At 36.6% G+C, this 23889-nt stretch overlaps 1 protein-coding gene across 1 annotated transcript; it reads right to left on the bottom strand.

Moving 5' to 3' along the window:
* Positions 1-1573: 1573 nt before the first annotated feature.
* TIGAR (TP53 induced glycolysis regulatory phosphatase) lies at positions 1574-23801 on the bottom strand. Its single transcript, XM_021001734.2, has 6 exons — positions 23623-23801; positions 16143-16180; positions 14430-14551; positions 13727-13804; positions 8540-8650; positions 1574-2602 (listed from the first exon to the last, which is right to left on the bottom strand). The coding sequence occupies exons 1-6, from the start codon at positions 23652-23654 to the stop codon at positions 2168-2170; spliced, it is 816 nt and encodes a 271-aa protein (XP_020857393.1). The 5' UTR covers positions 23655-23801; the 3' UTR covers positions 1574-2167.
* Between the last annotated feature and the right edge of the window lie 88 nt (positions 23802-23889).

Genomic DNA, 23889 nt, shown 5'->3' on the forward strand with positions numbered 1-23889 from the left:
CTTACTGTCAAAGGTGTGATGGACTAATATGCAGAATGAGATTACATATTTTCTGGCAGGGCCAATATGGGGATTTGTTTTGCTCAACTACAAATATGTGTCATACAGGTGGTGGTGGTGGTGGTAGTGTTTTTCTGGGAGAGGAGGAGAAAAAAACAATACTTAATAAATAAGATATGAATAAAAAATAAAAGCTCTTAAAAGAAAAAATAAAAATACAAGAGCCCAGAGAAATCTAGATAGGCAAATTTATTTGAGCAACCAGAAGGAGCTATATGATGACGTAATAGTAACATTCTGATAGAAGGAAAAGAAATAAGCGTCCCTCCAGAATTTTAATGTCTTCAAAGGGTACCGAGAGTTAAATAAGAAAAACAGAGATCCCGGGCTGGGGGTGGAGGAGAGGGGGATATCAGTTCTGCTTTGAGGGTTTTAAGAGGGGAAAGAGAAGGAAGGATAAAAGTAATAGGAGAGTAACTATAAATAGGAGAGCAAAAGGAACTTGGTATTTCTTATAACTGGGGTGCTTGAGAATGAAAGTATACCATTATGAAAGAAGGGAAGTAAGAAGAATGAACATCAGATGAGCCTCACTTTTATCTGAAATGGACAAAGGAGGGGACTCAAACTAAACGAACAGAATCAGAACTGGCACTGAGACCTTCTAACTCCAGACCTTGGGCTCTGACACCTGGCTGATTCTTTAAGTTTTGTATAATCCATTATCTACAAAAGATCCTAAGATATAGAGCGGGGGGGGGGACCTTTAAAGTTTTCTAGTCCAACTCCCACCTTTTATAGATGAAAAAATCGAGGCCCAAAGAAATGAAGTAACTTGCCCAAATGTATATAAACGAGAAGAGCCGCAACTCAACACTGGATCCTCTGCCTCAAGCTACACTCAGGGATCTTCCTACCATACCAACCCACCCTCTTCCCTCATTCTCTGAGCAGCTGTACTTGTTTTTCAAAGCCTGCTTCACTGACCCATCCTTTCCTCCACTGGTTTACCTTTTGCCTGACAGTGCCATTTAGAAGTTGAATTTTATCTTTTTATACTTAGATTCTCAGAATGTCAGAAATGGAAGGGACATCAGAGATCCTTCAGTCCAACCCCCTTATTTTACAGATAAGGAAACAAGCTCAGAAAGGAGAGTCCTGTCAAAGGGCACACACCTAGCAGTAGCAAAGCCAGGATATGAATCACGGTTTCTTGAGTTCCCAGAGTAGTGTTCTTTCCTCATGTGACATGACTTTTAAAAGTCCTCTCCTATCCTTTCCTTTAAATTAAGTATTGCTCCAAACTTCTGTGATTCAGTAGCCCATTTTGTTCTAATAATTTGGGCTTTACTTATTCTTCCTAAACAATCTTACTTCTAAATGGTCCAATCTATTTTCTCCACAAGAAATATTAATGTTACTTTATTTTTCATAATCTTCATGTTGATAAACATTTTATTCATAAGGTAGATTTCTTCCGCATAGAGAGGCACTCTAAAGTAGGAGACAACATTTCCTAATAAATAGTTCCTTTTTCCAACCACAAAAAAATGGTCATGAAATATACAGTATGTTATTCACTAAAAGCCAAGTCACATAGGCTATATTTATTTTCAGCCGTAAAAAACCCAAACATCAACATAAGAAGAAACAAAGTAGAACAAAACAAGAAACATGATTTGATAAGTTAGCTGCAAAATCTAGTCATAATTGGATAAAAAGGAAAAAAGTCCTTAGACATAAGCAATTCTTTTACAAACTGTGGTAGTGTTATTAAAAAATAACCATCCTCAGTGCTAACATTTAGTACAATAAGGAAATACATTCAATACTGCGACAACAAATTATATTTCAAAATCATAACAAAGTTATAATACTTCATTTGACAACACTGGAGTTCAACAACACGGACAATTCCATTTCTATTCAAAGTCAAAACCTGGCAGGAAATGGCGGCATTTCTTTTGGAAAATGCCAGTAGCTGAATTCAAAACATACCTTAACTCATTCCCTGGGTTTTACTTAGTGTTTTTATATAACTACCTTTCCGTCTGAACTTTATAACCTATTTCTGAAAGATTTTTTAAGCATTTGGAATATAACTATCAGAAACAAGGTACTCCCTAAATGACACAAAAAAATGAAAATCCCAATGATATATTTAGGCCTAGGCACTTTCTGTCACTTTGGCTAGATGATCCTGCAGATTAATACAAATGCACTTTATGGTTGTTTTAATTCCGTTAGTATCTTGTTCTACATTTACTATAAAGTGACTGATCCCTGTATTGGGGCTGACTGAACTGAGTTCAGATTTGCTTAGATTTGCTGGTAAGGTACACTCCAGATCAACCACAAAATAAGTAAACATATTTCTCATGTAAGCCCCATGACTTACCACCAATATATTAGCATCTAACTCTTGGGCAACACTGTCTGAATTAAGATCAGGTCCACAATTGCTTCCTAATGGAAATGTTTCTGTTAGAAAGGCCTTCAGGCCACTGTCTATTATTCCTGACGATTGGTGTCCTTTCTGACCCGCTTCATCCAGCACCAGTTGACAAAGAAATTCAAAAAAGTCCTTTGCTCGTGATTTCACCTACAAACAAACAAATAAATAAATGAAGAATTTCCAATAAGAAAAGTGGCTTGACTGCTCTTCTGGCTTTGATAATCCCATTTTAACATTTCATTTAAAATTACAGACTTGTTCATCCAAATCACAAATTTATAAATTAAAAGGGACCTCAGAGGTCATTTAGATTAAGTCAAGCCTGCAGCATAAATTGCTTTCCCCAAGATCCTTAATAGGTAAGTGGTCATCCAGCCCTTTTCTTCCAGAAACAAGCAATCTACTATCTCATAAAGGAATCCATTAGATTTTAGGTTATGAAATGTAATTGTTAGCTCTTCCTTATGTTGAGGCAAGATTTATCTTTCTCAAACGTTTACCTGTTCCTGTTCCCTGGCCCCTCTGGAGACCAGGAGTTTATGTCTCATTCCTCTTTCTCAAGAGAGATAACTCTAAATATTTAAAGAGGGTGGTTTCTTTTCTGAAGAAGGCCCAGGTTATCAATGTCCTTTAAAATTTCCCCGGGGCAGCTAGGTGGCGCAGTGGATAGAGCACCGGCCCTGGATTCAGGAGGACCTGAGTTCAAATCCGGCCTCAGACACATAACACTTACTAGCTGTGTGACCTTGGGCAAGTCACTTAACCCCACTGCCTAGCCAAAACAAAAAAAATGTGTTTCCCCAAACTACACATGGTACTTAAGATGTGGTACCAACACAGAGTACAGGGGCACTACCACTCCCTTAATTTGTTCATCTGTTTAAAACATCTACATGATTTGTGCTATTTGATTTTACACTACTTCCACTTTTATCACAGAGTAGTGGATAGAGAATTAGTTTCAAAGTCAGGGAGGCCTAGATTCAAGTCTTCTGATATATACTGAAGGTGGGGGGCTCTAGGCAAATCACTTAACGGATCAGTGTCCCAGGCAACAAGACTAACCCTCTATGTTGCAGAGCAGGTGCCAACACAAATTACTATAAGGGGTTTCCTTAGCAGAAGTTCTCTAAACCAATGGAATCAGAAATCCAGTCAGAAAAAAGGTCCTTCTCCGATGCATCATTATGGCAGAAGCAACACTGGGTACTAAGTTTATGACAATGCAGCACAAGTTCTATCAAGTCTTATACCAAGATAGAAAAAGGCTCTGAATAAAAGTCTGACAATGACTACCATTCGAGGACTGGCCTTGCTAAAGTTCAGTGAAGTTGGCAACATTTTTCATTCACAGCAACTCTTGGTAACTGTCTAAAGGGGTTGTAACAGCTGCACTTGTCATGAAATACTAACATATTGAAATGCTAAAGGTTTTATGTCAGTCTTTCAAGCTGCACACATAACAGGCAATTAATCAACTTACAAACATTTATTAAGCATTTATCATATTCCAGGAACTATGATACATACCAGGTAAGCTAGAAATATATGACAAATTTTATCAATTCAACAAATATTCAAGTATTTATTAAGCAACTATGTGCCAGGCTCTGTGCTCAGCACTGGGGATACAAAGACAAAGCTAAGTAAGATTAATCTCATTTGTTTAAAAAACCAAGTTAAACATAGTCAAAGCATCTGCCAAGGTCTGCTGACATCTGTGACTACTTGTTTTCTACACCTTCCAAGTTATCCTACTTGGTATTTCTTCAACTTGTCACCTTTCTGTAAGCCTTTTTATTTGTTCCTCCTTTACCTTTTAACAGGATTTCTGTCTGAAGCAGAATTCAGAAGGTCTGCATGGTCACTCATGTCCTACCTTGTTTCTGACCTTCCCAGTTTCTCTTGACCTCCAATCCTTAGGTATTCCCTGATTTCTGCCTACACTTCCATTACCAATATATTTTTTGTAAGTGCCTAGAAGGAAAAGAACTGTTTCATTGCTGTTTTTGTATCTTCACCAATGCTATGGCCCACCCTTCTCCATGGAGAAAATTTTAAGATACTGATGAGAGGGAAGAGGTCCACTTTGTTTTCTCCAGTAGTGAGAAAAGCAGTTAACTAAGGAACTGATTAGTGACTACAGTTCTGTAATATTAACCCCAAACTATATTTTAATATATTATCATCTTTTCCTTATTCAAGATTCCTCTGAATGTGTCCTCAAATTCTCACAGGTGTAATTATAGTGGAGGGCATAGGACGAATATGCCAATTTGGACATTTCTCTAAGCCGGAAATAACTTGGATATTATATTTATGTGAAATTAATGAGCTTCTGGCAGACCTGTGCCTAAAACACAGAGTACAGAATTAATTTTTTTCTTCTACACTACCTGTTAAATAAAGGCCTCTAGGTCCTTTGACTGAATCCAGTCAAACGGCCACACTTGAGAACCTAGAGGGCCACATGTGGCCTCGAGGCCACAGGTTTCCCACCCTTAGCCTAGACTTCTTCTTTTTTGTACATTCCTCAGCAGACCAAGATTAGGCAAGGTAATAAAAATGACAAAGGATATTTTTCATAAATACATATATAATTAAAACCAGAAAATTCTAAACTCCTTGGAACTTATTTGACATACCATGGCATATGGGTAAATATTTAGTAATAAATTATTCTAGTGCCGTTTTCCTATCAGAATCTCCATGTCCTGATGCTTTCTTTTATAATAAGAACTATCTAATTTATCACTATAAATTCAAAATCTACATGAAATAAAAATTAACCAACAATTAAGCCAAACTATAAATCTGAACGTTTTATATCTTGATCAGACAAAGGAAAAAAAAGAGAGTGCAATGGACCTATTAAAGTACAGTACAACAAAAGAATACATAGTTGAGGAAATCTCAGAGCCTCAAGCTGAACCAACCAAAAAACCATCTCCAAAAACGGTATGAAACTGTCTGGTACTGGCTAAGAAACACAAAGGTAGATCAGCGGAACAGAGCAGACATACAATTTACAACAGTAAATGACTACAGTACTCTTGTGTTTAACCAGTGAAAAGACTTGATTCTGGGGATAAGAATTCACTATTTGGTAAAAATGATCAGGAAAGCTGTCTGACAGAAACTGGGCATAGACCAGTATCTTATACCATTTGCCCAAAGGAAGGTCAAAATGGTTATATGACCTAGATATAAAAGGAGATATTACAAGAAAATCTGAAGAACATGGAACATATTATCTACCAGACTTATGGACAGAAGAACAATTTATGAATAAACAAGAGATAGAGAGCAGTGTGAGGTATAAAATGGATTATTTTGATTATGTTAAATTAAAACGGTTTTGTACGAATAAAACCAACGCAGTGAAGATCAGAAGGAAAGCAGAAAATTGAGGGGAAAATTTATAGACAGTTTCTCAGATAAAGGTCTGTCATCTCAAAAATGAGATAAAAAAACTTCATCAAACTCATAAGAATATGAGTCATCCCTCAATTGATAAACGGTCAAAGGATATGAACAGGCAATTTTCTGATGAAGAAATCAAAACATTTTATAGTAACGTGAAAAAGGCTCTAAAATCATTATTGATTAGAGAAATGCAAATTAAAACAACCTTGAGATATCATTTTACACCTATAAGACTGGCTAAAATGACAGAAGGGGAAAGTGACAAATGTTGGAGGGAATGTGGAAAAATTGTGACACATTGACTATTGGTGGAACTGTGAACTAATGTAACCATTTTGGAGAGTAATCTGGAATTATGCTTGAAGAGTTATTAAAGTGCTTATATCCTTTGACCCAGCAATACTACTACTAAGTCTGTTTCCCAAGATGATTAGGGAAAAAGGAAAAGAACCTATATGTTCTAAAATATTTATAGCAACTCTCTTTGTGAAGGCAAAGACCTAGAAATAGCAGGGATGTCCATCAACTGGGGAACTGCTGAACAAGTTGTGGTATGTGATAGTAATGGAATACTACTGTGCTATAAGAAATTATGAGCTTGATGATCTTAGAAAAACATGGATAGACTTGCCAGAAATACTGAAAAGCAAAATGAGCAGAACCAAGAACACTGCATACAGTAATAGCAATACTGTATTAAGAACTAAGTCATTTTGACTATTACAAATATCCAAAATGACTACAAAGGACCTATGAAGAAAGATGCTGTGCCCAGAGAAAGAAGTGATAAATAGAAGTATGTATAGAACGGTTTTACATATATACATACATACATGTATATATATAATTTGTGTCTAATGTTAGCCATCTCTGGGGGGGTTGCGGAAAAGGAGGGAGGGGAAAAAAAGTTATATGATAACTTTATTATATATTTTGAAAAAACAGTAAGTTGTACATAATAGATTTGCTGTTTTATATACAAGCATCTTTTTTTCCCTATTCTACTATGTTATGGAAATGCTTGTTGTATTTCTTAAGTTCAGAATAAAAAAAGTAAAAATAAACCAAAAAAAAATGTTATCAACATGGTCATGTATAAAAACCATTTTCAAAATAAATGAAAACACGAAAAGGAATTATACTCTCAGATAAGGCAACAATACAAATTTATAATGCCAAAAAAAGACAAATAGGGAAAATTTATGATCCTTAAAAGAATTGATGAAAAACATTAACTGTATAAGCATCAAGCGATATTCCTAAACACACTAAGTACACACAAAGGCATTGATATCACGATTATATTAAACTTTAATATTCTTCTCTCAGAGCTGGATAAATCCAAAAGAAAGATAATGAAAATACAGAGCTGAATAGTTGGAAAAATTATATTTGCCTAACCTATGTTGATTTATAAATGGAAATATTAAATAATGCCCATTTCTCAGCATCCCATGATACTTCATAAAAAATAATCATGTATTAAATATCAAAGAAAAAATATTAAGACTGTGTGCTGTACTTTAGCCACAAGTATGCCAGAAACAATTTTTCACTTAATATTTTAAATTTAAGTCATTTCTAGCTTAGAAATAGAAATGTCCAAACTGTCATAGCTCTCCCAACACTCAGGCATTTTCCTCTCTACTCCACAACAACTAAAAGTAACTCTCATAGGTAGGTTTTGAAGAAGAGATAGATCATAATATATTAAACTACAGCTGGAGTTAACATTACCAAAACAGTTACAACTCAGTTTCTTAAATGTTCTTCTTGCAGTGATACAAGGGACCTCCTTCCTGTTATCAGTAGCCTAGTCCTTTCTCAATGGAGAGGACTGCATCATAGCTACTGAGGACGGAGGAAAAAAAATAATGCCCTAAGATGAGTCACTGGACCATTCCAGGGAAGGTAATATTTTAAACCAGACAAGTACTCAGCTCCAAATTCACCGCATTCTTTTTTGTAGGCAATTGTGGTTAAGTGACTTGCCCAGGGTCACACAGCTAATAAGTGTCAAGTGTGTTTGGTCTGAGGCCGAATTTGAACTCAGATCTTCCTGACTTCAGGGCCGGTGCTCTATCCACTGCACCACCTAACTGCCCCCAAATTCACCACTCTTAATCCATTTGTTCATCTGTTCTTAACCTAACCAATCTTTCTAAGGGGAAATGTAGGGAAAGGATTTTTAAACTAGAGAAATATTTATTTCTTATAATTTCTAGTTGAACTAAAAAGAATCATTTTATATACTTCTGCATAGGGCATAAAAGCATCTAAAATTTAAAAAAAAAAAAATATATATATATATACACACATATATATATATATATGTATATGTAAAAAAGGGTAGAAATATAAGTTCATCCTTTACAGACCATAAAGCAATATTAAGATGATCACAGGATTTTCACCAACTGTACTAGGAAGCAATTTTATACTCAGCTTGCCCACATCCACTCACTAAACCCTACTGGACCTGGGAGTGAATAGGGGGAGAAAGGGAGAGGGAGAATATGATTCTGCTTTTCATTAATCATGGAGATGTTTCATTTCATGAACTCAATATACACTAATATATTTATATTAGCCCACTGATAACTAAGTCAAATTTTAGTTATTTTGTATAAATAGCAATTCCAATAAGTAATAGCATACCTGATCTAATGTTTCTCCTTCAGGGGGTGTGAAATTAGGGCACTGTTCCCCAGCTGCTTTGGCCAATGCCTTTAATTCACACAGAGGTTTGCCTTCTGCAATTCCATATTTCTGCAACAGTACAATAGGTAAAATAACAATGTAATTTAAGGTATTTGCAACACAACAATACCCATTTTTAACACAAGACTTATAGCCCGAATAAATAAATAAGCTTGCAAATAGCAAGCTTTAACTGCCTCACATTTCTGATGTTTCTCCATACCACTCTTCCATACTAAAAATGAAAATAAGTACTGTCATCATCATGCATCCAGGAGAGATTCACTAAGAGGCATGGTTCTATATACCTAATATATAGAACCAGAAGTAACTAGATTAAGTTACCCATCACTATGTCCTCAAGTTAATTTTTTGGAACTAATTAAAATAAATAAAAAGACCATACTCGTGTCGTGATTAAAAACACGTGATAAAAAGAAGCTGAGACACAGAGTTCCAGGCATGATCAATTTATTAGCAAAGCTAGTAATTGCCAATAAATGGGGTCCAAGGCTCCTCAGCAACCAAGAACACATCTGACAATGATGGCAGCTCTTTTATAGTCTAACAAAGGAACCTTAAAATGGACAATGACGTCAATCTGGCCCAACAGAAGTATATCTCACTTCTGATTGGTCAGTGCTAAGGACGCTAACCACAAATTACATCAATTTTTCATCAGCTGGGCAGACATCCTCTGCAAAGGCCCGTGGTTGACAATTTCGAAGGGAGAACAAGGCACTTGTGGTTTATATATTAGCAATTTCTGACAAATTAGAACAGGATTAGAATTTTGTGTCTGAAAATTCCTAAGGAGGGAAACTTGCAGCTGCAGGCCTAAGGAGTTCAAAATTCACATATTAAGAGAAAGCAACTAATACACAACATCTTGAGTATTAATACACAGTAAAATGATTAAGACTTAACAAAATAATACCAAATAAAGTGGGATATCAATTTTCAATTCCACACCAGTTACTTCTTAATAAGTTTTTGCAACTTAGATTTTCTTTAAAAACCTCTGCATATTTAATACATAAAGAATACACCATCTCAGGTATAATTACTTCGATTTTTGTCCCTGAATTGCAATTTTAAAATTATCACCTAAGATTTTTAAATATCACTAGAGAAGCAGCATGGAACAGTGATAGAAAGCTGACTGAGAAACTAAGAAATCCTGGTTAAACTCAGTCAAGTCCTACTGCTGACACATACTGGCTACATAACCCTGCGAAGTCACACTTCACTTCTCAGTATTCTAGGCAATTCTGACCTGCATCTACAGAGAGAATTTCTTCACCCAGGAGTTCCTGATATTAATGAAACCACAAGCCCAGCTATCCTTATCCTGAGTAGCTACAACTCATCATGATTCTAACATGACATCCAAAAAAAAAATCCAATGGTGGGGTAAACTATTTTTAACTTGCTACCAAAAATACGTAATGAACTGCCCTTTCACTCTTAGATTACCTACTGACATAGAAATGGGAAAATGTAATCAAAGTCCTTTCTCCCTCTGTACCATCCTGCCCCCATCCCCATTCTGAAAAGGAAAGGCAAAAAGATATCATTTCCATTGCTTTAATTCTTCTTAAAAACTAAGTGCTACTTATCTATAGGAAACATTAATTTTACATATGCACACATGTATATATGAATAAGACTTTGGGGACATCATCATCATAACTAATATTTACATAATGCTTACTATGTGCCAAGCACTGTGCTAACCACTTTACAATTATTATCTCACTTGATCCTTCCAACAATCCTCTAAGGAAGGTGCTGTTATTATCCTCATTTTACATTTGAGGAAACTGAGGCAAACAGAGGTTAACTGACTTGTCCAGGGTATCTTATACCACATGCGTGTGCATATATACATACATATACGTATATATGTGTATATATGTATAGATACCACACATACACACACACACACACACACACACACACACACAATAATAATTTTAATTTTAAAATTGTTTGCCATATCTGATAGTGATTGCTCCACTTCTCTTTATATAAATAGTTAGGTCCCTCACTAGATAGATGGTTAAAGGCCTAAATGGGGTTAGGATTCAGAGTGAAAAGAGAGACATTTTTTAGAGCTCAGAAAGACCTCGGACCTCTAATCCCTTCACTTAGATAACTTAATTGATGCCCAGGTCATTTTTCTAAAGTTATGCAGCTAGGTATGGCAGAGATGGGACTGGAACCCAGGTATCCTGAATCTCAGCCCACTGTTCCCTAGACAAAGAAGATTAAATATTACTATTTAATAAGATTTATACCACTGTAGGTTGCCTAAGTTCTATTTAATATTAAAACTGGATTAAAAAAATTAAACCTCCAGGTCTTCTGCCCCATTTCACTCAGAAATCATTGAATTACAGGACTGGCAAGAACATCAAATGATTACCTACTATATCCCAATCAAGAGTTCAATTGTGTCACACCTAATGACTATCTGGAAAACTGCCCACTACATCTGCAAGCTCCTTGAGGGCAGGAAAATCTAATTTCCACTCTGTTTCACTGAAAGAACCTAGTACAATGTTTCACATACAGGTTTTTAATAAATATTTGCTGAATTAAAGCTACTTAGCACCAGACAAGTTTTTCTTTTATTGAAAAATGGATGACCACTGGGAGAAAGACTCTGGGCCTTAGTCACTCTCTGCCCCAGGAAAATAACACGTGGTCTTCAGTCCAAAATCAACCTATATGACCCTGGGTCTGGTGCAGTTTCTATCTGTAAAAGACATTTCCTTATAACTAAACAGTTAGTATACTAGAACTAGTAGAGCCGCTAATCACCTGAATATTGTATAATAGACTATTAAGAGGTGGAGCGCTTATTACATTTGTATCAATTACTAATTGTAATTAAAGATGAATGCAATGAATTTATTATAAAATTCATGTTGTCCACTACCACAAATTTGTGTTGACCCTTCTCAATACGCTCAATACACTAGCAAAATTATATTCTGGCATTTGCTAGGTTTTAACATCAGAGGTGATTTAGGGAACTCCAATCTTGTACTGCTCTAAACTATTCCTAAAGCTGATTATTTCCCTCAAATATGAGGGAATACACTAATAGAAATAAAAAATCAGAGGAGTGGTTCCCAAGCCACGGGGCCCTGATTTCTGAGATTCCAAAGAGGGACTATAAAAGGCAGTGTGCATTCTCAAGCGCAACAAACATGGTCATTCTGTAGAATGAAAAAATGAACGATGTGCTTTGAACCAATTTGTTTGGTCTTTTTATTTAGGATTCAGATTTATAATTTCATTAAGGTAGAAAACTTCTAGGTTAAGAAAGCTCCCTCAATCAATGAAGATTAACAACTGCTCTGCAAATTAGGCTTACAAGAACATTACCTAGAGCGTTGAGAGGTTAAATAACTTGCCCCAGGTCACAAAGCCAGTATATGTCAGAAGCAGGATTTGAACCCAGGTTTTTCCCCAAATCCAAGGCTAGCTTTCTATCCACTATGACACTGCCTCTCAAATAATATATGTACTACTATTTCTCAAATGAGTGTAGATGCTCTTGTCATTAATAAAATACAAAATCATTTAGAAATGTTATTATATTCACAGTAATTTTGTCATTGCAGATTTTATAAGAAAATAATTATTTAGTGATGAAGGGGACCTGAGAAGTTATTTAGTCTATGTCTCTTCACAGAATATGAAACTAAAGCCCATAGGGGTTAAGTGACTTGCTTAAAATAATAAAGGAAATAAGTAGCAAGGCCAGGATCCAAATCAGGTCCCCTTGACTCTAAATCCAGTCAATGCTCTTCTGATTTCACCACAATGACATCTCAATTAATGGTACCACTACCACCCTGTGGGGCTCCCTGAATTTTTTTTACATTAAAAAGTGGTCCTCTAGGTCTGTGTCCCAAAGAGATCATACAAATGGGAAAAGGACCCACAGGTACAAAAATATTCATAGCAGCTCTTTGTGTGGTGGCAAAGAATTGGAAATTGAGGGGATGCCCATCAATCGGGGAATGGCTGAGTAAGTTGTGGTATATGAATGTAATGGAATAATACTGTGCTATAAGAAATGATGAGCAAGCAGACTTCAGAAAAACCTGCAAAGACTTGGATGAACTGATTCTGAGTGAAGTGAACAGAACCAGGAGAACACTGTACATAGTAACAGCTACAATGTGTGATGACTAACTTTGATAAATTTGTTTCTTCTTAGCAATGCAAGGATTCAAGACAACTCCAAAGGACTCATGATAGAAAATGCTGTCCACATCTAGAAAAAGAACTATGGAGTCTGAACGCAGATTGAAGCATATTATTTGCTCTCTCTTTTTTTTCTTTTTTGTTTGTTTCTTCTTTCTCATGGTTTCTCCCATTGGTTCTAATTCTTCTTTACAACATGACTAATGTGAAAATAGGTTCAATATGAACATATATGTGGAGCCTATATCAAACTGCATGCTGTCTTGGGGTGGGGAGAAAGGAGAGATGAGGAGATAATCTGGAACTCAAAATCTTATGGAAATGAATGCTGAAAACTAAAAGTAAATAAATTAATTTTAAAAAAAACCCCAACAATAACAAATAAAAAAGTGGTTCTCATTCTTGGTCCTGGAAAACATGTGAAACACCATCCTCTACAGAGAAATGGGGGACTATAGTTATAAAATACTGTATAAGATGTACCATATGGCTGCCTTGTTGGTTGTTTTAACTTAGTTGTTTTTCTCTCTTACAAAAGATAGTTTAATGCAGAGCAGAAGGTCTATGAGAAAATTACTGTGGGTTTAAAAAAAACACAAGAGCTATCAATTAAACTTTTTAAAATAGGTTAATATACTCGAAAAAGTTGGAAATTATTGCTATAGAACAGAAGGAAGTAAACAGTTAATAGACTGTTGGCATATTTAGATAAGGAAGCATAGCACTGAAAATCTATATGGGGAAAGTATAGAACTTCCAAAGCTTTTTGCAAGTAGCACTTCATCAGAAAACAGCAGGTCATCTAGTATAAAGTCATATTATTTTTACAAATAAAGTAGCTTCTTGATTTATTTTTGGAAAAGCATATGTTATTAATTAATTATCTGTTCCAACACTACAGCAAGAATCCTCAACACTTACTCTTTCTCGAAGTCTTGTATCATATTTCACTGTTGCTTCTTTACAAAACCTGCTTTTCTCCAAAATCATGGCAGTGGTCTAAAAATATAAAGTGAATTAGTTCTCTTTTTCATAAATAATTTGCTTTGAGTAGCTATGAAAATAAGCTATATGAAATCGCAATACATTCACCATTTCACCTATACATCAAAGGTCAAAATAGGATAGATATGCATCTCCTAAATGACTAAAATTAATATTCCCCATCTCACCCCCATGTTGATATAGGTAAGGCATCAGCAAACTTTGGCCCATGAACCAAATTTGGCCTGTTTTCTGTTTTTGTATGGCCTGTGAGGTTAGAATGGTTTTTACATTTTTAAATAAAGTACAACAGGCAATGGGCCACAACTGGCCCTCAGGCCATAGTTTGCAGATCCCTATATAGATTTATTTGCTAACGTGTAATAAGTGTTCCTTTTACTATGTAGTCTACCTACCTAACAGGTAGAGAAAAGATTTAATATATGGTAGCGTTCAAAAGCTTTTTTAAAATAAAAATGAATATATTATTTATTTCCCAGTCCTTAGTAGCTATTACCACAACAACACACTTATGATCTTATCTTACAGCTTATGCACAGCTTCTTAAAATGTCTTATCATCCTTGGGCATAAATAAGCCAATAGAACTACTAAGGATTAAAACCCAAATAAAGACTTACCTGTTTTGTACGCATGAGATCACTTGAGAAAACATGAGTAAACTTCACATTACTAAGAAATTCACCAGCAGCAGCTGCTTGTCTAAAACCAGTTTCTGAAAGAGGCACATCTACACCTTGTCCTAAGAAAGAAAAAGAAAGGAAGGAAGGAAGGAAGAAAAATCACTTAAGAGAATCAGAATTTCATTATTTCATCATCTACATTTGTTCAAAGAGAAGATGAGCTGGGTGTGCCTTCCATAAAGCTCAGCAGAGAGAAGTAAGGCATCCATAAGGAAGCAGTAGCTCAAATTAACTACATCCCAAGAGAACATTTTACATAGGTTAGTGCCTTAGTGAAGAACACTCAACTACCTCTGGTCTTATTAGCAATTTGTATTATTTTTCGCATTTTTCTTTACTCCAATCTCTTCTTCAGTTGCTTTTTAGAACACATTCATCCAAGTGAACAATGGTAAGATCTGTGACAGCGAGAAACCTGTCATTCATTTCTGCTTTTTCCTTACGGTCTGACACAATGACTTGCACATACTATCCAGTCAGTAATCATCGGGTGAATGAATTATTTTATTTACATGTGCTTTAAATGGAACAGTCACCCATCCCCAGTTTGGGAGACTCATTCCTCTCATTCACTCGCATTCATTCATCCATTTATTAAGCATCTACTACGTGCCAGGTATGAGGTACTCACTATATGTCCTCTGAATTGGGGCTGTTCACTGCTTAGGATAAAATGAATCTGTTTAAAATGATCTGATGGTATTTTCTCTGGCCTGATTAACTACACAGTGAAACTAATTTAGTGGTCCAAGACAAAGTTATTGGCTGTATCTAGTATCAGTGGCTTTCTAGAGGTTAGTCATTTTTTCTACTCCTTCCACATATCACCCTAAATGAGTGAAATCTTTCATTTTAGCATAAGCCCTCCCTATCATGCACAGCAAAGAATTTTATCCACTTATATTGCTGACTTCTTTAGCTTACGAGGTAAATAACAGCAAAAACCATTTGGATAAAGAGGTCAAGTCTACAGACTAACTTGGGGCAGAGTACATATCAAACAGGAAGATCACAAAAAAAGCTTCATTTAGGATTCAGGAAGCAGGGCAAGAGGATCATAGGATGAAAAATCAGATTTTTCCCAGGAACGTAGATTTAAATACACCAGGAGTGAAAATCAGTTTCTGTAAACCCCAGGAAGGAGCTGCCTTTATCACAAAATGAAGCTAAATATTTTCAAGACTGAAGTACAAAAATAGTCTGTTTAGTCAGGTGTCAAGGAGCTTAAAACTCAAAAGATCTGACTGTAAGATAAGAGGACTACTCAGAAGAGTCTGTTCAGAATACAAGCAGGGGTAGAAATAGGAGACTTCTATTTAGTCCTCCTCTTCGGAACCCTAGAAGGAAAGAGCAGCAACACCACACAGTGACATTGATTACACCAAATCATTTTTAATTTGGTCAGTTTATTTTTAAAACAAACTGTAATATAACTCTTTAATCAGTTGATTTTGCTCCCCTTTGAAGTCACTTATGAGGAATCACTTGGGAAAACTTCTTGCATTCAGTTCACTTCTAAAATTAATCAAATAAATTGTTCTCATCATACTTCAGCCATTCTGATACTTTCAAAGACTCTTATTAGCTAGATCATATTAACACTAAAGGAGATTTCCAAAACAATTGTATTTGCAGTAGGATTAGACCAACCTTGAAGTATTTTCTCTCTGTTATATCTTGTTTCTCCACTGAAATAGAGAGAAACATACTCTGATTATCATATCATGCTATTTTGAGACACGGAAAAAATACAAGTAACAAAACTCTTACAACGATAATGGTACAATGAAGGTAATGCAGCTATAACCTATATCACAATATAATCTACAGAAATACAAATACTTGAAACAATGTCCAAAAGGTCTTTAATGGAGGCAGCACAATACAGGGGAAAGAAAACTGGACTGAAAGTTGGAGAACCTTTATTTAAATGCCAGCTCTCCCACTTCACCTGTCTGACCTTGGCAAGCCACAGAACCTTTCTGGAGCTCAGTTTCCTCATCCATAAAATAAAGGAGTTGGTCTAGAAGACATCTACAACTTGCTGCAGTTCTAAATCTTTGATCCTATGATTTATGGTTCTACATTTTACTGACACTAATCATCTATTAACAGCCATTTTATTTGAAGTACAACTTATATGTTGTTGTTATTACCAATACTGTTAATAACTCATTTCATGTAGTGCTCAACAATTTACAAAGCACTTTCCTCACACATACACACACAAAAAAGAGTTGGCAATATAAGAATCACACAAACTGCAGCACAGAGAGGTTACATGAATTGCCCATGGTTCCAATGTTCACTGACTCCAAGCCCTATTCCTGGAATCATAGCATTTCAAAGTCATAAAGATAGTTATTTCTGAGTCCACTTAACCCAACACAGAGATCGCTTCTTAGAACATTTTTAATGGAAGTAGTCATGTAGTTTCCACGTAAAGACCTCACTACCTCATAGAGCAGGCCATCCCACATCCTGAAAGCTCTGCTAGGAAGTATTGCCTTCTAACAAGCTGAAATAAGCTACTCTGAGCAGCAGCTAGGTGGTGCAGTGGACAGAGTATTGTCCCTGGATTCAGGAGGACCTGAGTTCAAATCCAGCCTCAGACACATAACACCTACTCGCTGTGTGACCCTGGGCAAGTCACTTAACGCCACTGCCTAGGGCCCCCCCCCCCAGCTACTCTGCAAGTTATATCTCCTACTCTGTGTTCTGCACTCTCAGATTGCACAGAACAATCTAATCCCAGAGTTCTTAAATCCTTTTGTATGTCACGGATTTCTTAGGCAGTCTAGTGAGGCCTCAGGACCCTTTTTCAGAATAATATTTTTAAATACTAAATAAAATAAGCAGAAAATAAAATAAGTAGGATTACAAAGGAAACCAATTATATTAAAACAGTTATCAAAATATTTTTAACAAGGTCATAGACCCTAGGTGAGGAACCCCTGGTCTCTTCCAGGACAGCCCTTCAACAGCTTTTAATGTTTAATCTGACAGCTTCAATCCATTGGACAGGTATTCTTTGAATTTCTGGAGCAATAGTTTTAAGTTTAGTTCACTTTGGGAAATGAAGACAGAAGATAGAAAGCTAAATAATTTCACTATTAGTCCAAAGCCTTAAAATGTTTTTAAATAAAATGTTTTTATTGCAAACTCAATCATCAGTACAAATATTATGTATAGAATAAGAATAAATTACATAAGAAACTTGTATATATACAAACATGTATGTAAATACCTACAACTACACACATGCATATATACGTATGTATATATATATATATATATCAATGAATGTACACACACATACATATGCACACGTGTGCATGAGCACACATGTGCGTGCATACCCGCTCGCACACACACACGCCCACACACCTTAAAAGTAGTAAGAAAACCACTCTGTGTCCTCTTAAAGCTAAAACTACTTTTATGACAATGGCAATAAAGGCAGATAGAACTAGCAGGCCAAGGCAGTGTATTATGAAGGAGTTCATGGTAACAACATTCAATTTCACATTCTGCAGCATATGATCCATTTCCAAATACCATGGCTCTGCCAGAATACAAACGTTTATGCCAAGAGTCTCATGACCAGCCATTTATAGGTTCTACAAATAGACTCCACTCATTTTTGTAGGCTATTCTCCACTGTACTTTAAAATTATGTCAACTTTTTTGAAGTCTAGAATTTCTCATTTCCCAGCCAATACTAACAACTTAAAAACTCATCATTCAATTAATTAAAGAGCTTCCCCAAAATGGAAGCCCAAAGCAATGATATGAATGTTCTCTGAGTTAAAGTAATATAAACTAGTGAGTTATTATTATGGGAAACAGTAAGATTTGCATTCTCTCGGCACTTTTGATACAAAAGTTAATTTAAAAATCTGTTAACTTGCATGCATCATACAATGTCCTCATGTCATTACAAAACCCATTTGCCAAATTAGTCAAAATATAGGACCATTTCTCCTCAAATTTGGTTTGTTATACACCTAGGTGTTTTTATATACATGTTTGTTCCTCCCTCATCCTTCAAAGAGATCCCATTTTAGGGGTCAAATGGAACAATATTTGAACCAATATGGTAAAATACTCATAACACTGATTTTAAGAACAGTTCACTAAAATGCCAGTTAGGAAAGGTATACCTATAATGCTTCAGTGAGTTAAATTATCAAGTTTGACACAGAATATACAAAAGAAATTTAACTGCTAAATTAATTCTTGGTTTCTTAATAGCTCAGCAATGAGAATTCTAATAGAAAATTTAAATGACATTAATTTCAAGAGGTAGTAGTTTAGAAATATTTGCTTGATGCTTTCAGAAAAAGGTAAGGCTTTTCAGATTCTAAACCCAAAGCATATGTAAATTAACTTAATTAACCATAATTTCACAAAACAAAAAGCCCCTTTGATAAGGATCAGATATATCACTTAAAAACAGATTGCTCCCCAAGCAGAAAATAGAATACTATTATAGTTCTATTTAACACATCACAGAACAGCTTAAAAAACACCAAGAATGTTAACATTCAACAAATGCTGTGCATATAAATTTGAAGTATGGCATAGTGCAAAGCTTCTTTAAAGTGTGATCTGGGGACCCCAAGACCCTTTCAGGAGGGTTGTGAGGTCAAAAAAATATTTTCATACTAAGATATTTTCATTTCTAACATGATAAATATTGATAGGGCAGGTAGGTGGTGCAGTGGATAGAGTGCTAAGCCTGGAGTCAGGAAGACTCATCTTCCTCAGTTCAAACTTAGCTGTGTGACCCTGGGCAAGTCACTTAACTGTTTACTTCAATTTCTTCACCTGTCAAATGAGCTGGAGAAGGAAATGGCAAACCACTGGAGCCACAAACACATGACTGAAAAAACGACTGAACAAATATTGATAGATACAACCCAAATAAACAAAAGATCTTTGAGAGATTTTTTAAGAATATAAAGGGGCCCTGAGACCAAAAAATTTGAGAACAGCTGGCATTGTGAATAAAGGCAATCCTGCCAGTCTCAGACACACTGACAGTGTGACAGTGGATAAGTCACTTACCCTTTTGGTGCCCCAGGCCACTCTCCAAGATATAAAACAGCAGCAGATTTGCAATGATTGAGGCAGTTTCCAGTTTCCCAAAGCCCACAGGAGTACTTATATAACAAAAGAAACAGTTCCTTCCCACAAATCCTATAATAACAGTTTGTTTTAGCAAAATGAGCTTTTAACACTTGTCAGTGTTTAATTTTTGAAAAAGTAAAAGTTAAGCATCCAGACTAAAAAAGCAAAGTGAATGCAGATGAATTACAATGTTCTAGTATCCAGTTCATAATATGTCAGGACTTGGAGAAATACTTCCATCTGTGCAAGTCCCTTGTAATTTTAGCCTTACAGATGCTGGATTTTTGGAAACTATTCTGTAATAGAGCAGGAAGCCATTACCTTAATGACTGGTAGATTCAGAAAAGGATGAAAGGTCAGACCCAAAGGGTAGTAAATAATGGTTTCTTATCAACTTGGAAGAAGGTATCTAAAACGGATCTGTGTTTGATCCTGTTCTAGTTAATGTTTTTATTTATCACTCAATTTGGCACGATTGCCAAATTCATTGAGGACACAAAATTTAGAAGAGACAACTAAAGCACTAGATAATACATACATGATTCAAAAAGATCTTGACAGGCTAAGAACAATGGCTCAAATACATATTTTTTAAAGTAAAGAAATTTTAATAGTGATAGTATCTTATGCCTAAGTTCAAAAAAATCAACTTCATAGTACAAAATGGGTCTCAGTTTCCCCATCTGTGAAATAAGGGCTCCAGACTAAATGATCTCTCAGTTCAAAGCCTGTGATCTCTAGATCTGTTTCCTCATTTCTAAAATGAGGAGGTTAGACTAGATCAGAGGTGTCAAATATACATGACACATGCAACACTCCCCAGTGAGACTTCTACCAGATTAAAAATACAATAAACAGGGGCAGCTAGGTGGCGCAGTGGATAGAGCACTGGCCTTCAAGTCAGAAGAACCTGAGTTCAAATTCGACCTCAGACCAAACACTTGCCCCTTACTAGCTGTGTGACCCTGGGCAAGTCACTTAACCCCAACTGCCTAAAATAAATAAATAAATGAATGAATGAAAATACAATAAACATATATAACACTACATTTACAAAACTAAGTCAATATGAGGCTTGCAAGGATCCTTATATACAGATTAGTGGCCTGTTTCTATTTGAATGTGACACTGTGGAACTAGATAACCAAGTTCTGGGCTACTTAATAATCAATTCATAGGAAGGCCTCCAAGGTCACGAATCCTGATACTATTTACTAATTAAGTGCTTAGCTTAATAGCAAATAGAAAGAAAATTAATATTATTCATTCAACAGCATTTAAGTGCTTACCCTATGCTAGGTACTGTAGCTACAAAGATAACCATTTAATAACTGGCTTCTTTTGGAATCCAAATCATGATCATCTTGTAAATTCTGTTCTCTTTCTTATGTTTTCTACACACTTAAGCTCATGGACGCAATAAACAACCAACTGTATGCAGCTTAGTTTTTAGTTTTCTACTGTTGGTCATGCCTGTCCTTCAGAAATTACATGCTCAATGATTTATGAATCAAGGAAAACATCAGGAAAGGATACTGGAGAACTGAGTTCTACTTCTGATTCTGCCAGCTGTATGACCTCCAGCAAATATCTTTATCAACTTCCTGTCAGCTCCCTCCATCTGTAAAGTGAAGTTCAACTAATAATAGAAACTACTTGTGTTTTTACAACACTTTAAGGTTTACAGAACATTGTGAAAACTAAATGAAGGGATGTATTTCTTGTCTTAGAAACTAATGCTCAAACAAGCTCATCAATTGCTCAAACAACAAGTATTTATTAAGCTCCAACTTTGTGCCAGGCACTGAGGTCTGTCAACAAACATTTACTACAACAATAAAACACTATGTGCCATGCATACTAAGCACTGAAGATAAAAAAAAAAAGAGGCAAAACAGGTCTTGCCCTGAGGAGCTCACAGTCTATCAGGGGAGAAAAGAAGGGATTAAGTATAAATAGGTAAATACAACAAAAGCAGCAATTTATCCTGGCAAAGACTTATTTTCTAACAAGGGCAACAAGTACAAATAAATGTAAAGCATTTAAATGCAATGTAATCTGAGAGGGACTGAACTAGCAGTTAAGGGCATCAGGAAAGACTTCCCGTTAGGGCTTGAGCTGAGTCAGGAACTTAAGCGGGTGCACAGGTAATGGAGGTGGGGCCTAACCAAGGTTTTTTATACTAAGATGTTTCATCTATTAGATCCTCTTTGAGACAGTTTATACAACTCTCAGAAATCCCTTAATGTCCTCTGGATGGCAAATGCATTTTACATGCTTTCATAGATTCACAGTATATTAGAACTGGAAAAGGACCTAAGAGATTCTTTACTCCAATTCCCCTAGTTTAACTTGAGGCTGAAAAATCAAGGGCCCAGTCAAGGTCACAAAGCCAGTTAGTTGGGTGGAATTAGGTCTGATTTAGTTTAGATTTTTCTTGATCCTAACTCCAGTGTTCTTTCTGTTGAAGCACAATTCCCAAAGTAGGAAAACTCCGATTTGGAGGTAAGCAGGGGGAAGTGATTAACAAAAATGCATTCTATCTCTTACATGACTAGCCTAATTTGTTCTAATTGCACATGTGGGCAGGGATAGGGACTGGACCTCCTATCCTAGAGGAAAGAAAGATAGAGTTCCTACCTCCGGAGCAGATTCAATTAGACCTGGAACACATCTTACAAATCAAAAATCACCTACATTCACATTCACATTACAAATGAGGAAAATAACGCCTAGAATGGATGTTATTTGACCAACATCAAGCAGCTAAGGTCAAATTTGAACCCAGGTCCTCTAACTCAAAAATCTAGTACTCTTTCATCACAACCAAAGGTCTATGAACGAGAGGATGGAGGAACAGTTGTTTCAGAAGAGGAGAATCCTCATTTGGGTCCAGTTTAGAATAAATGGGCTGAGAGGTCATTTCCATGCCTGAGTTTCTCAGATGCTATATCAGGACACCTCTGAGACCACAAGCTGATGGAGGTGGGGAAGGCACTACAGTGATATCACAGTGTGCAATAAGATTTTGATTGGAATTCTGAATCCCACTTAATATTCACAGAGCTAAGAGCAAGTAACTTCAATGCTCTGGGCATCAGCTTCTTTCTCTACAAAATGGGGTGGGGGTGCTGTCCTTGTTTAACCTTTCTTGTTTTCTCATTGACCCCTCTAGCAGCCTGCTGAAGCTTTCTTAGAATAATGTCTTTAAATAAATAAGATACACAGGTCTACAAAGTAAAGAAATTACAATTTCAATTATACTGTCTTACTTACATCAATTATATCGTTTATAAACGATATGTAGTTATTTAAGAACACTTTCATAAATACATTTTATAATTTATTAACATAAAAATTATATTTATAAACAATATAACAATGTAATTATTCACATTAAACAATTATATTGAAATAGTTGTTATTTTTAAGAAATCAATTTCACAGACCCCCCCCAGGTTAAGAACCCCTGCATACTACATCTCTAGTTTCTCTCAGCTCCAAAAATGCAGGACTCTACCAGGGGATCTGCCTTCACTTAAAAGTTGTGAAATGATGTATAGGAGGCAGAGCTATATATAGCATTAGTTCAGGAGTCAAGATGACTTGGGTTCTAATGCCAACTCCCAGATCCAACCTCTGTGACCTCGGGCAAGTTTCATAACCTCTCAGGGCCTCAGTTTCCTCGATCAGATGTGTGCTTAGGTGCCCCCTGGGGATCGGACATTAGGCGCCTGCTGTGTACGAAGAACAACGCTGTGGGTTAGGGGGCAGGCAAAGACAAAAAATTAAAGTCCCTGCTCTCGAGAAGAGTACACGTTTCGGGGCTACCGGATGCTGCTCCTTTTTTTCCTTCCCTTCCCAAAGAGCAGGGCGGGCTCTCTGGTGAAGTGGTTCACGGCGGGGAGGGGAAGGGTCAAAGGGGAAAGGGCTGCGCCCCCTACCCGCACCCCAACAACACAGAGGGCAGGGCGTCGCCTCCCACGTGCTTACTCACTGTCGGACAACGGTTAAAGCGAAACGAGCCATTTTCAGCCCGGCGTCCGGGTGAGGAGAGGTGGGGGGTCAGCGGAGGCCACCAAGAGCAGCCAGCCAGCCAATGGCTCTGGAGACCCCGTGGCGACCGCCCCGCTCAGGCAGCGCCGCAGACGCTCCGAGACTTCCGCCTGCGCACCCCCGGAGCCGCGGGTCAGCCGGCCGGCTCCATCCCTATTGGCGGCGGAGAGGGACGCCCTCACGGCGCTGGCCAATCGGAGATGAGCGA

The sequence above is a fragment of the Phascolarctos cinereus genome, unplaced genomic scaffold (genome assembly GCF_003287225.1).
Source record: "Phascolarctos cinereus isolate Bilbo 61053 unplaced genomic scaffold, phaCin_HiC Scaffold_1;HRSCAF=81, whole genome shotgun sequence".
Classification (NCBI taxonomy): domain Eukaryota; kingdom Metazoa; phylum Chordata; class Mammalia; order Diprotodontia; family Phascolarctidae; genus Phascolarctos; species Phascolarctos cinereus.

Coding starts and splice junctions, on each gene's coding strand:
- TIGAR (XM_021001734.2), bottom strand. CDS start 23,654: ATGGCTCGTTTCGCTTTAACCGTTGTCCGACA. Junction 14,552..16,142: donor CAGAGAGAAAATACTTCAAG/GTTGGTCTAATC, acceptor TTTCTTTCTTAG/GACAAGGTGTAGATGTGCCT. Junction 2,603..8,539: donor AAGGAGAAACATTAGATCAG/GTATGCTATTAC, acceptor GTTTGTTTGTAG/GTGAAATCACGAGCAAAGGA.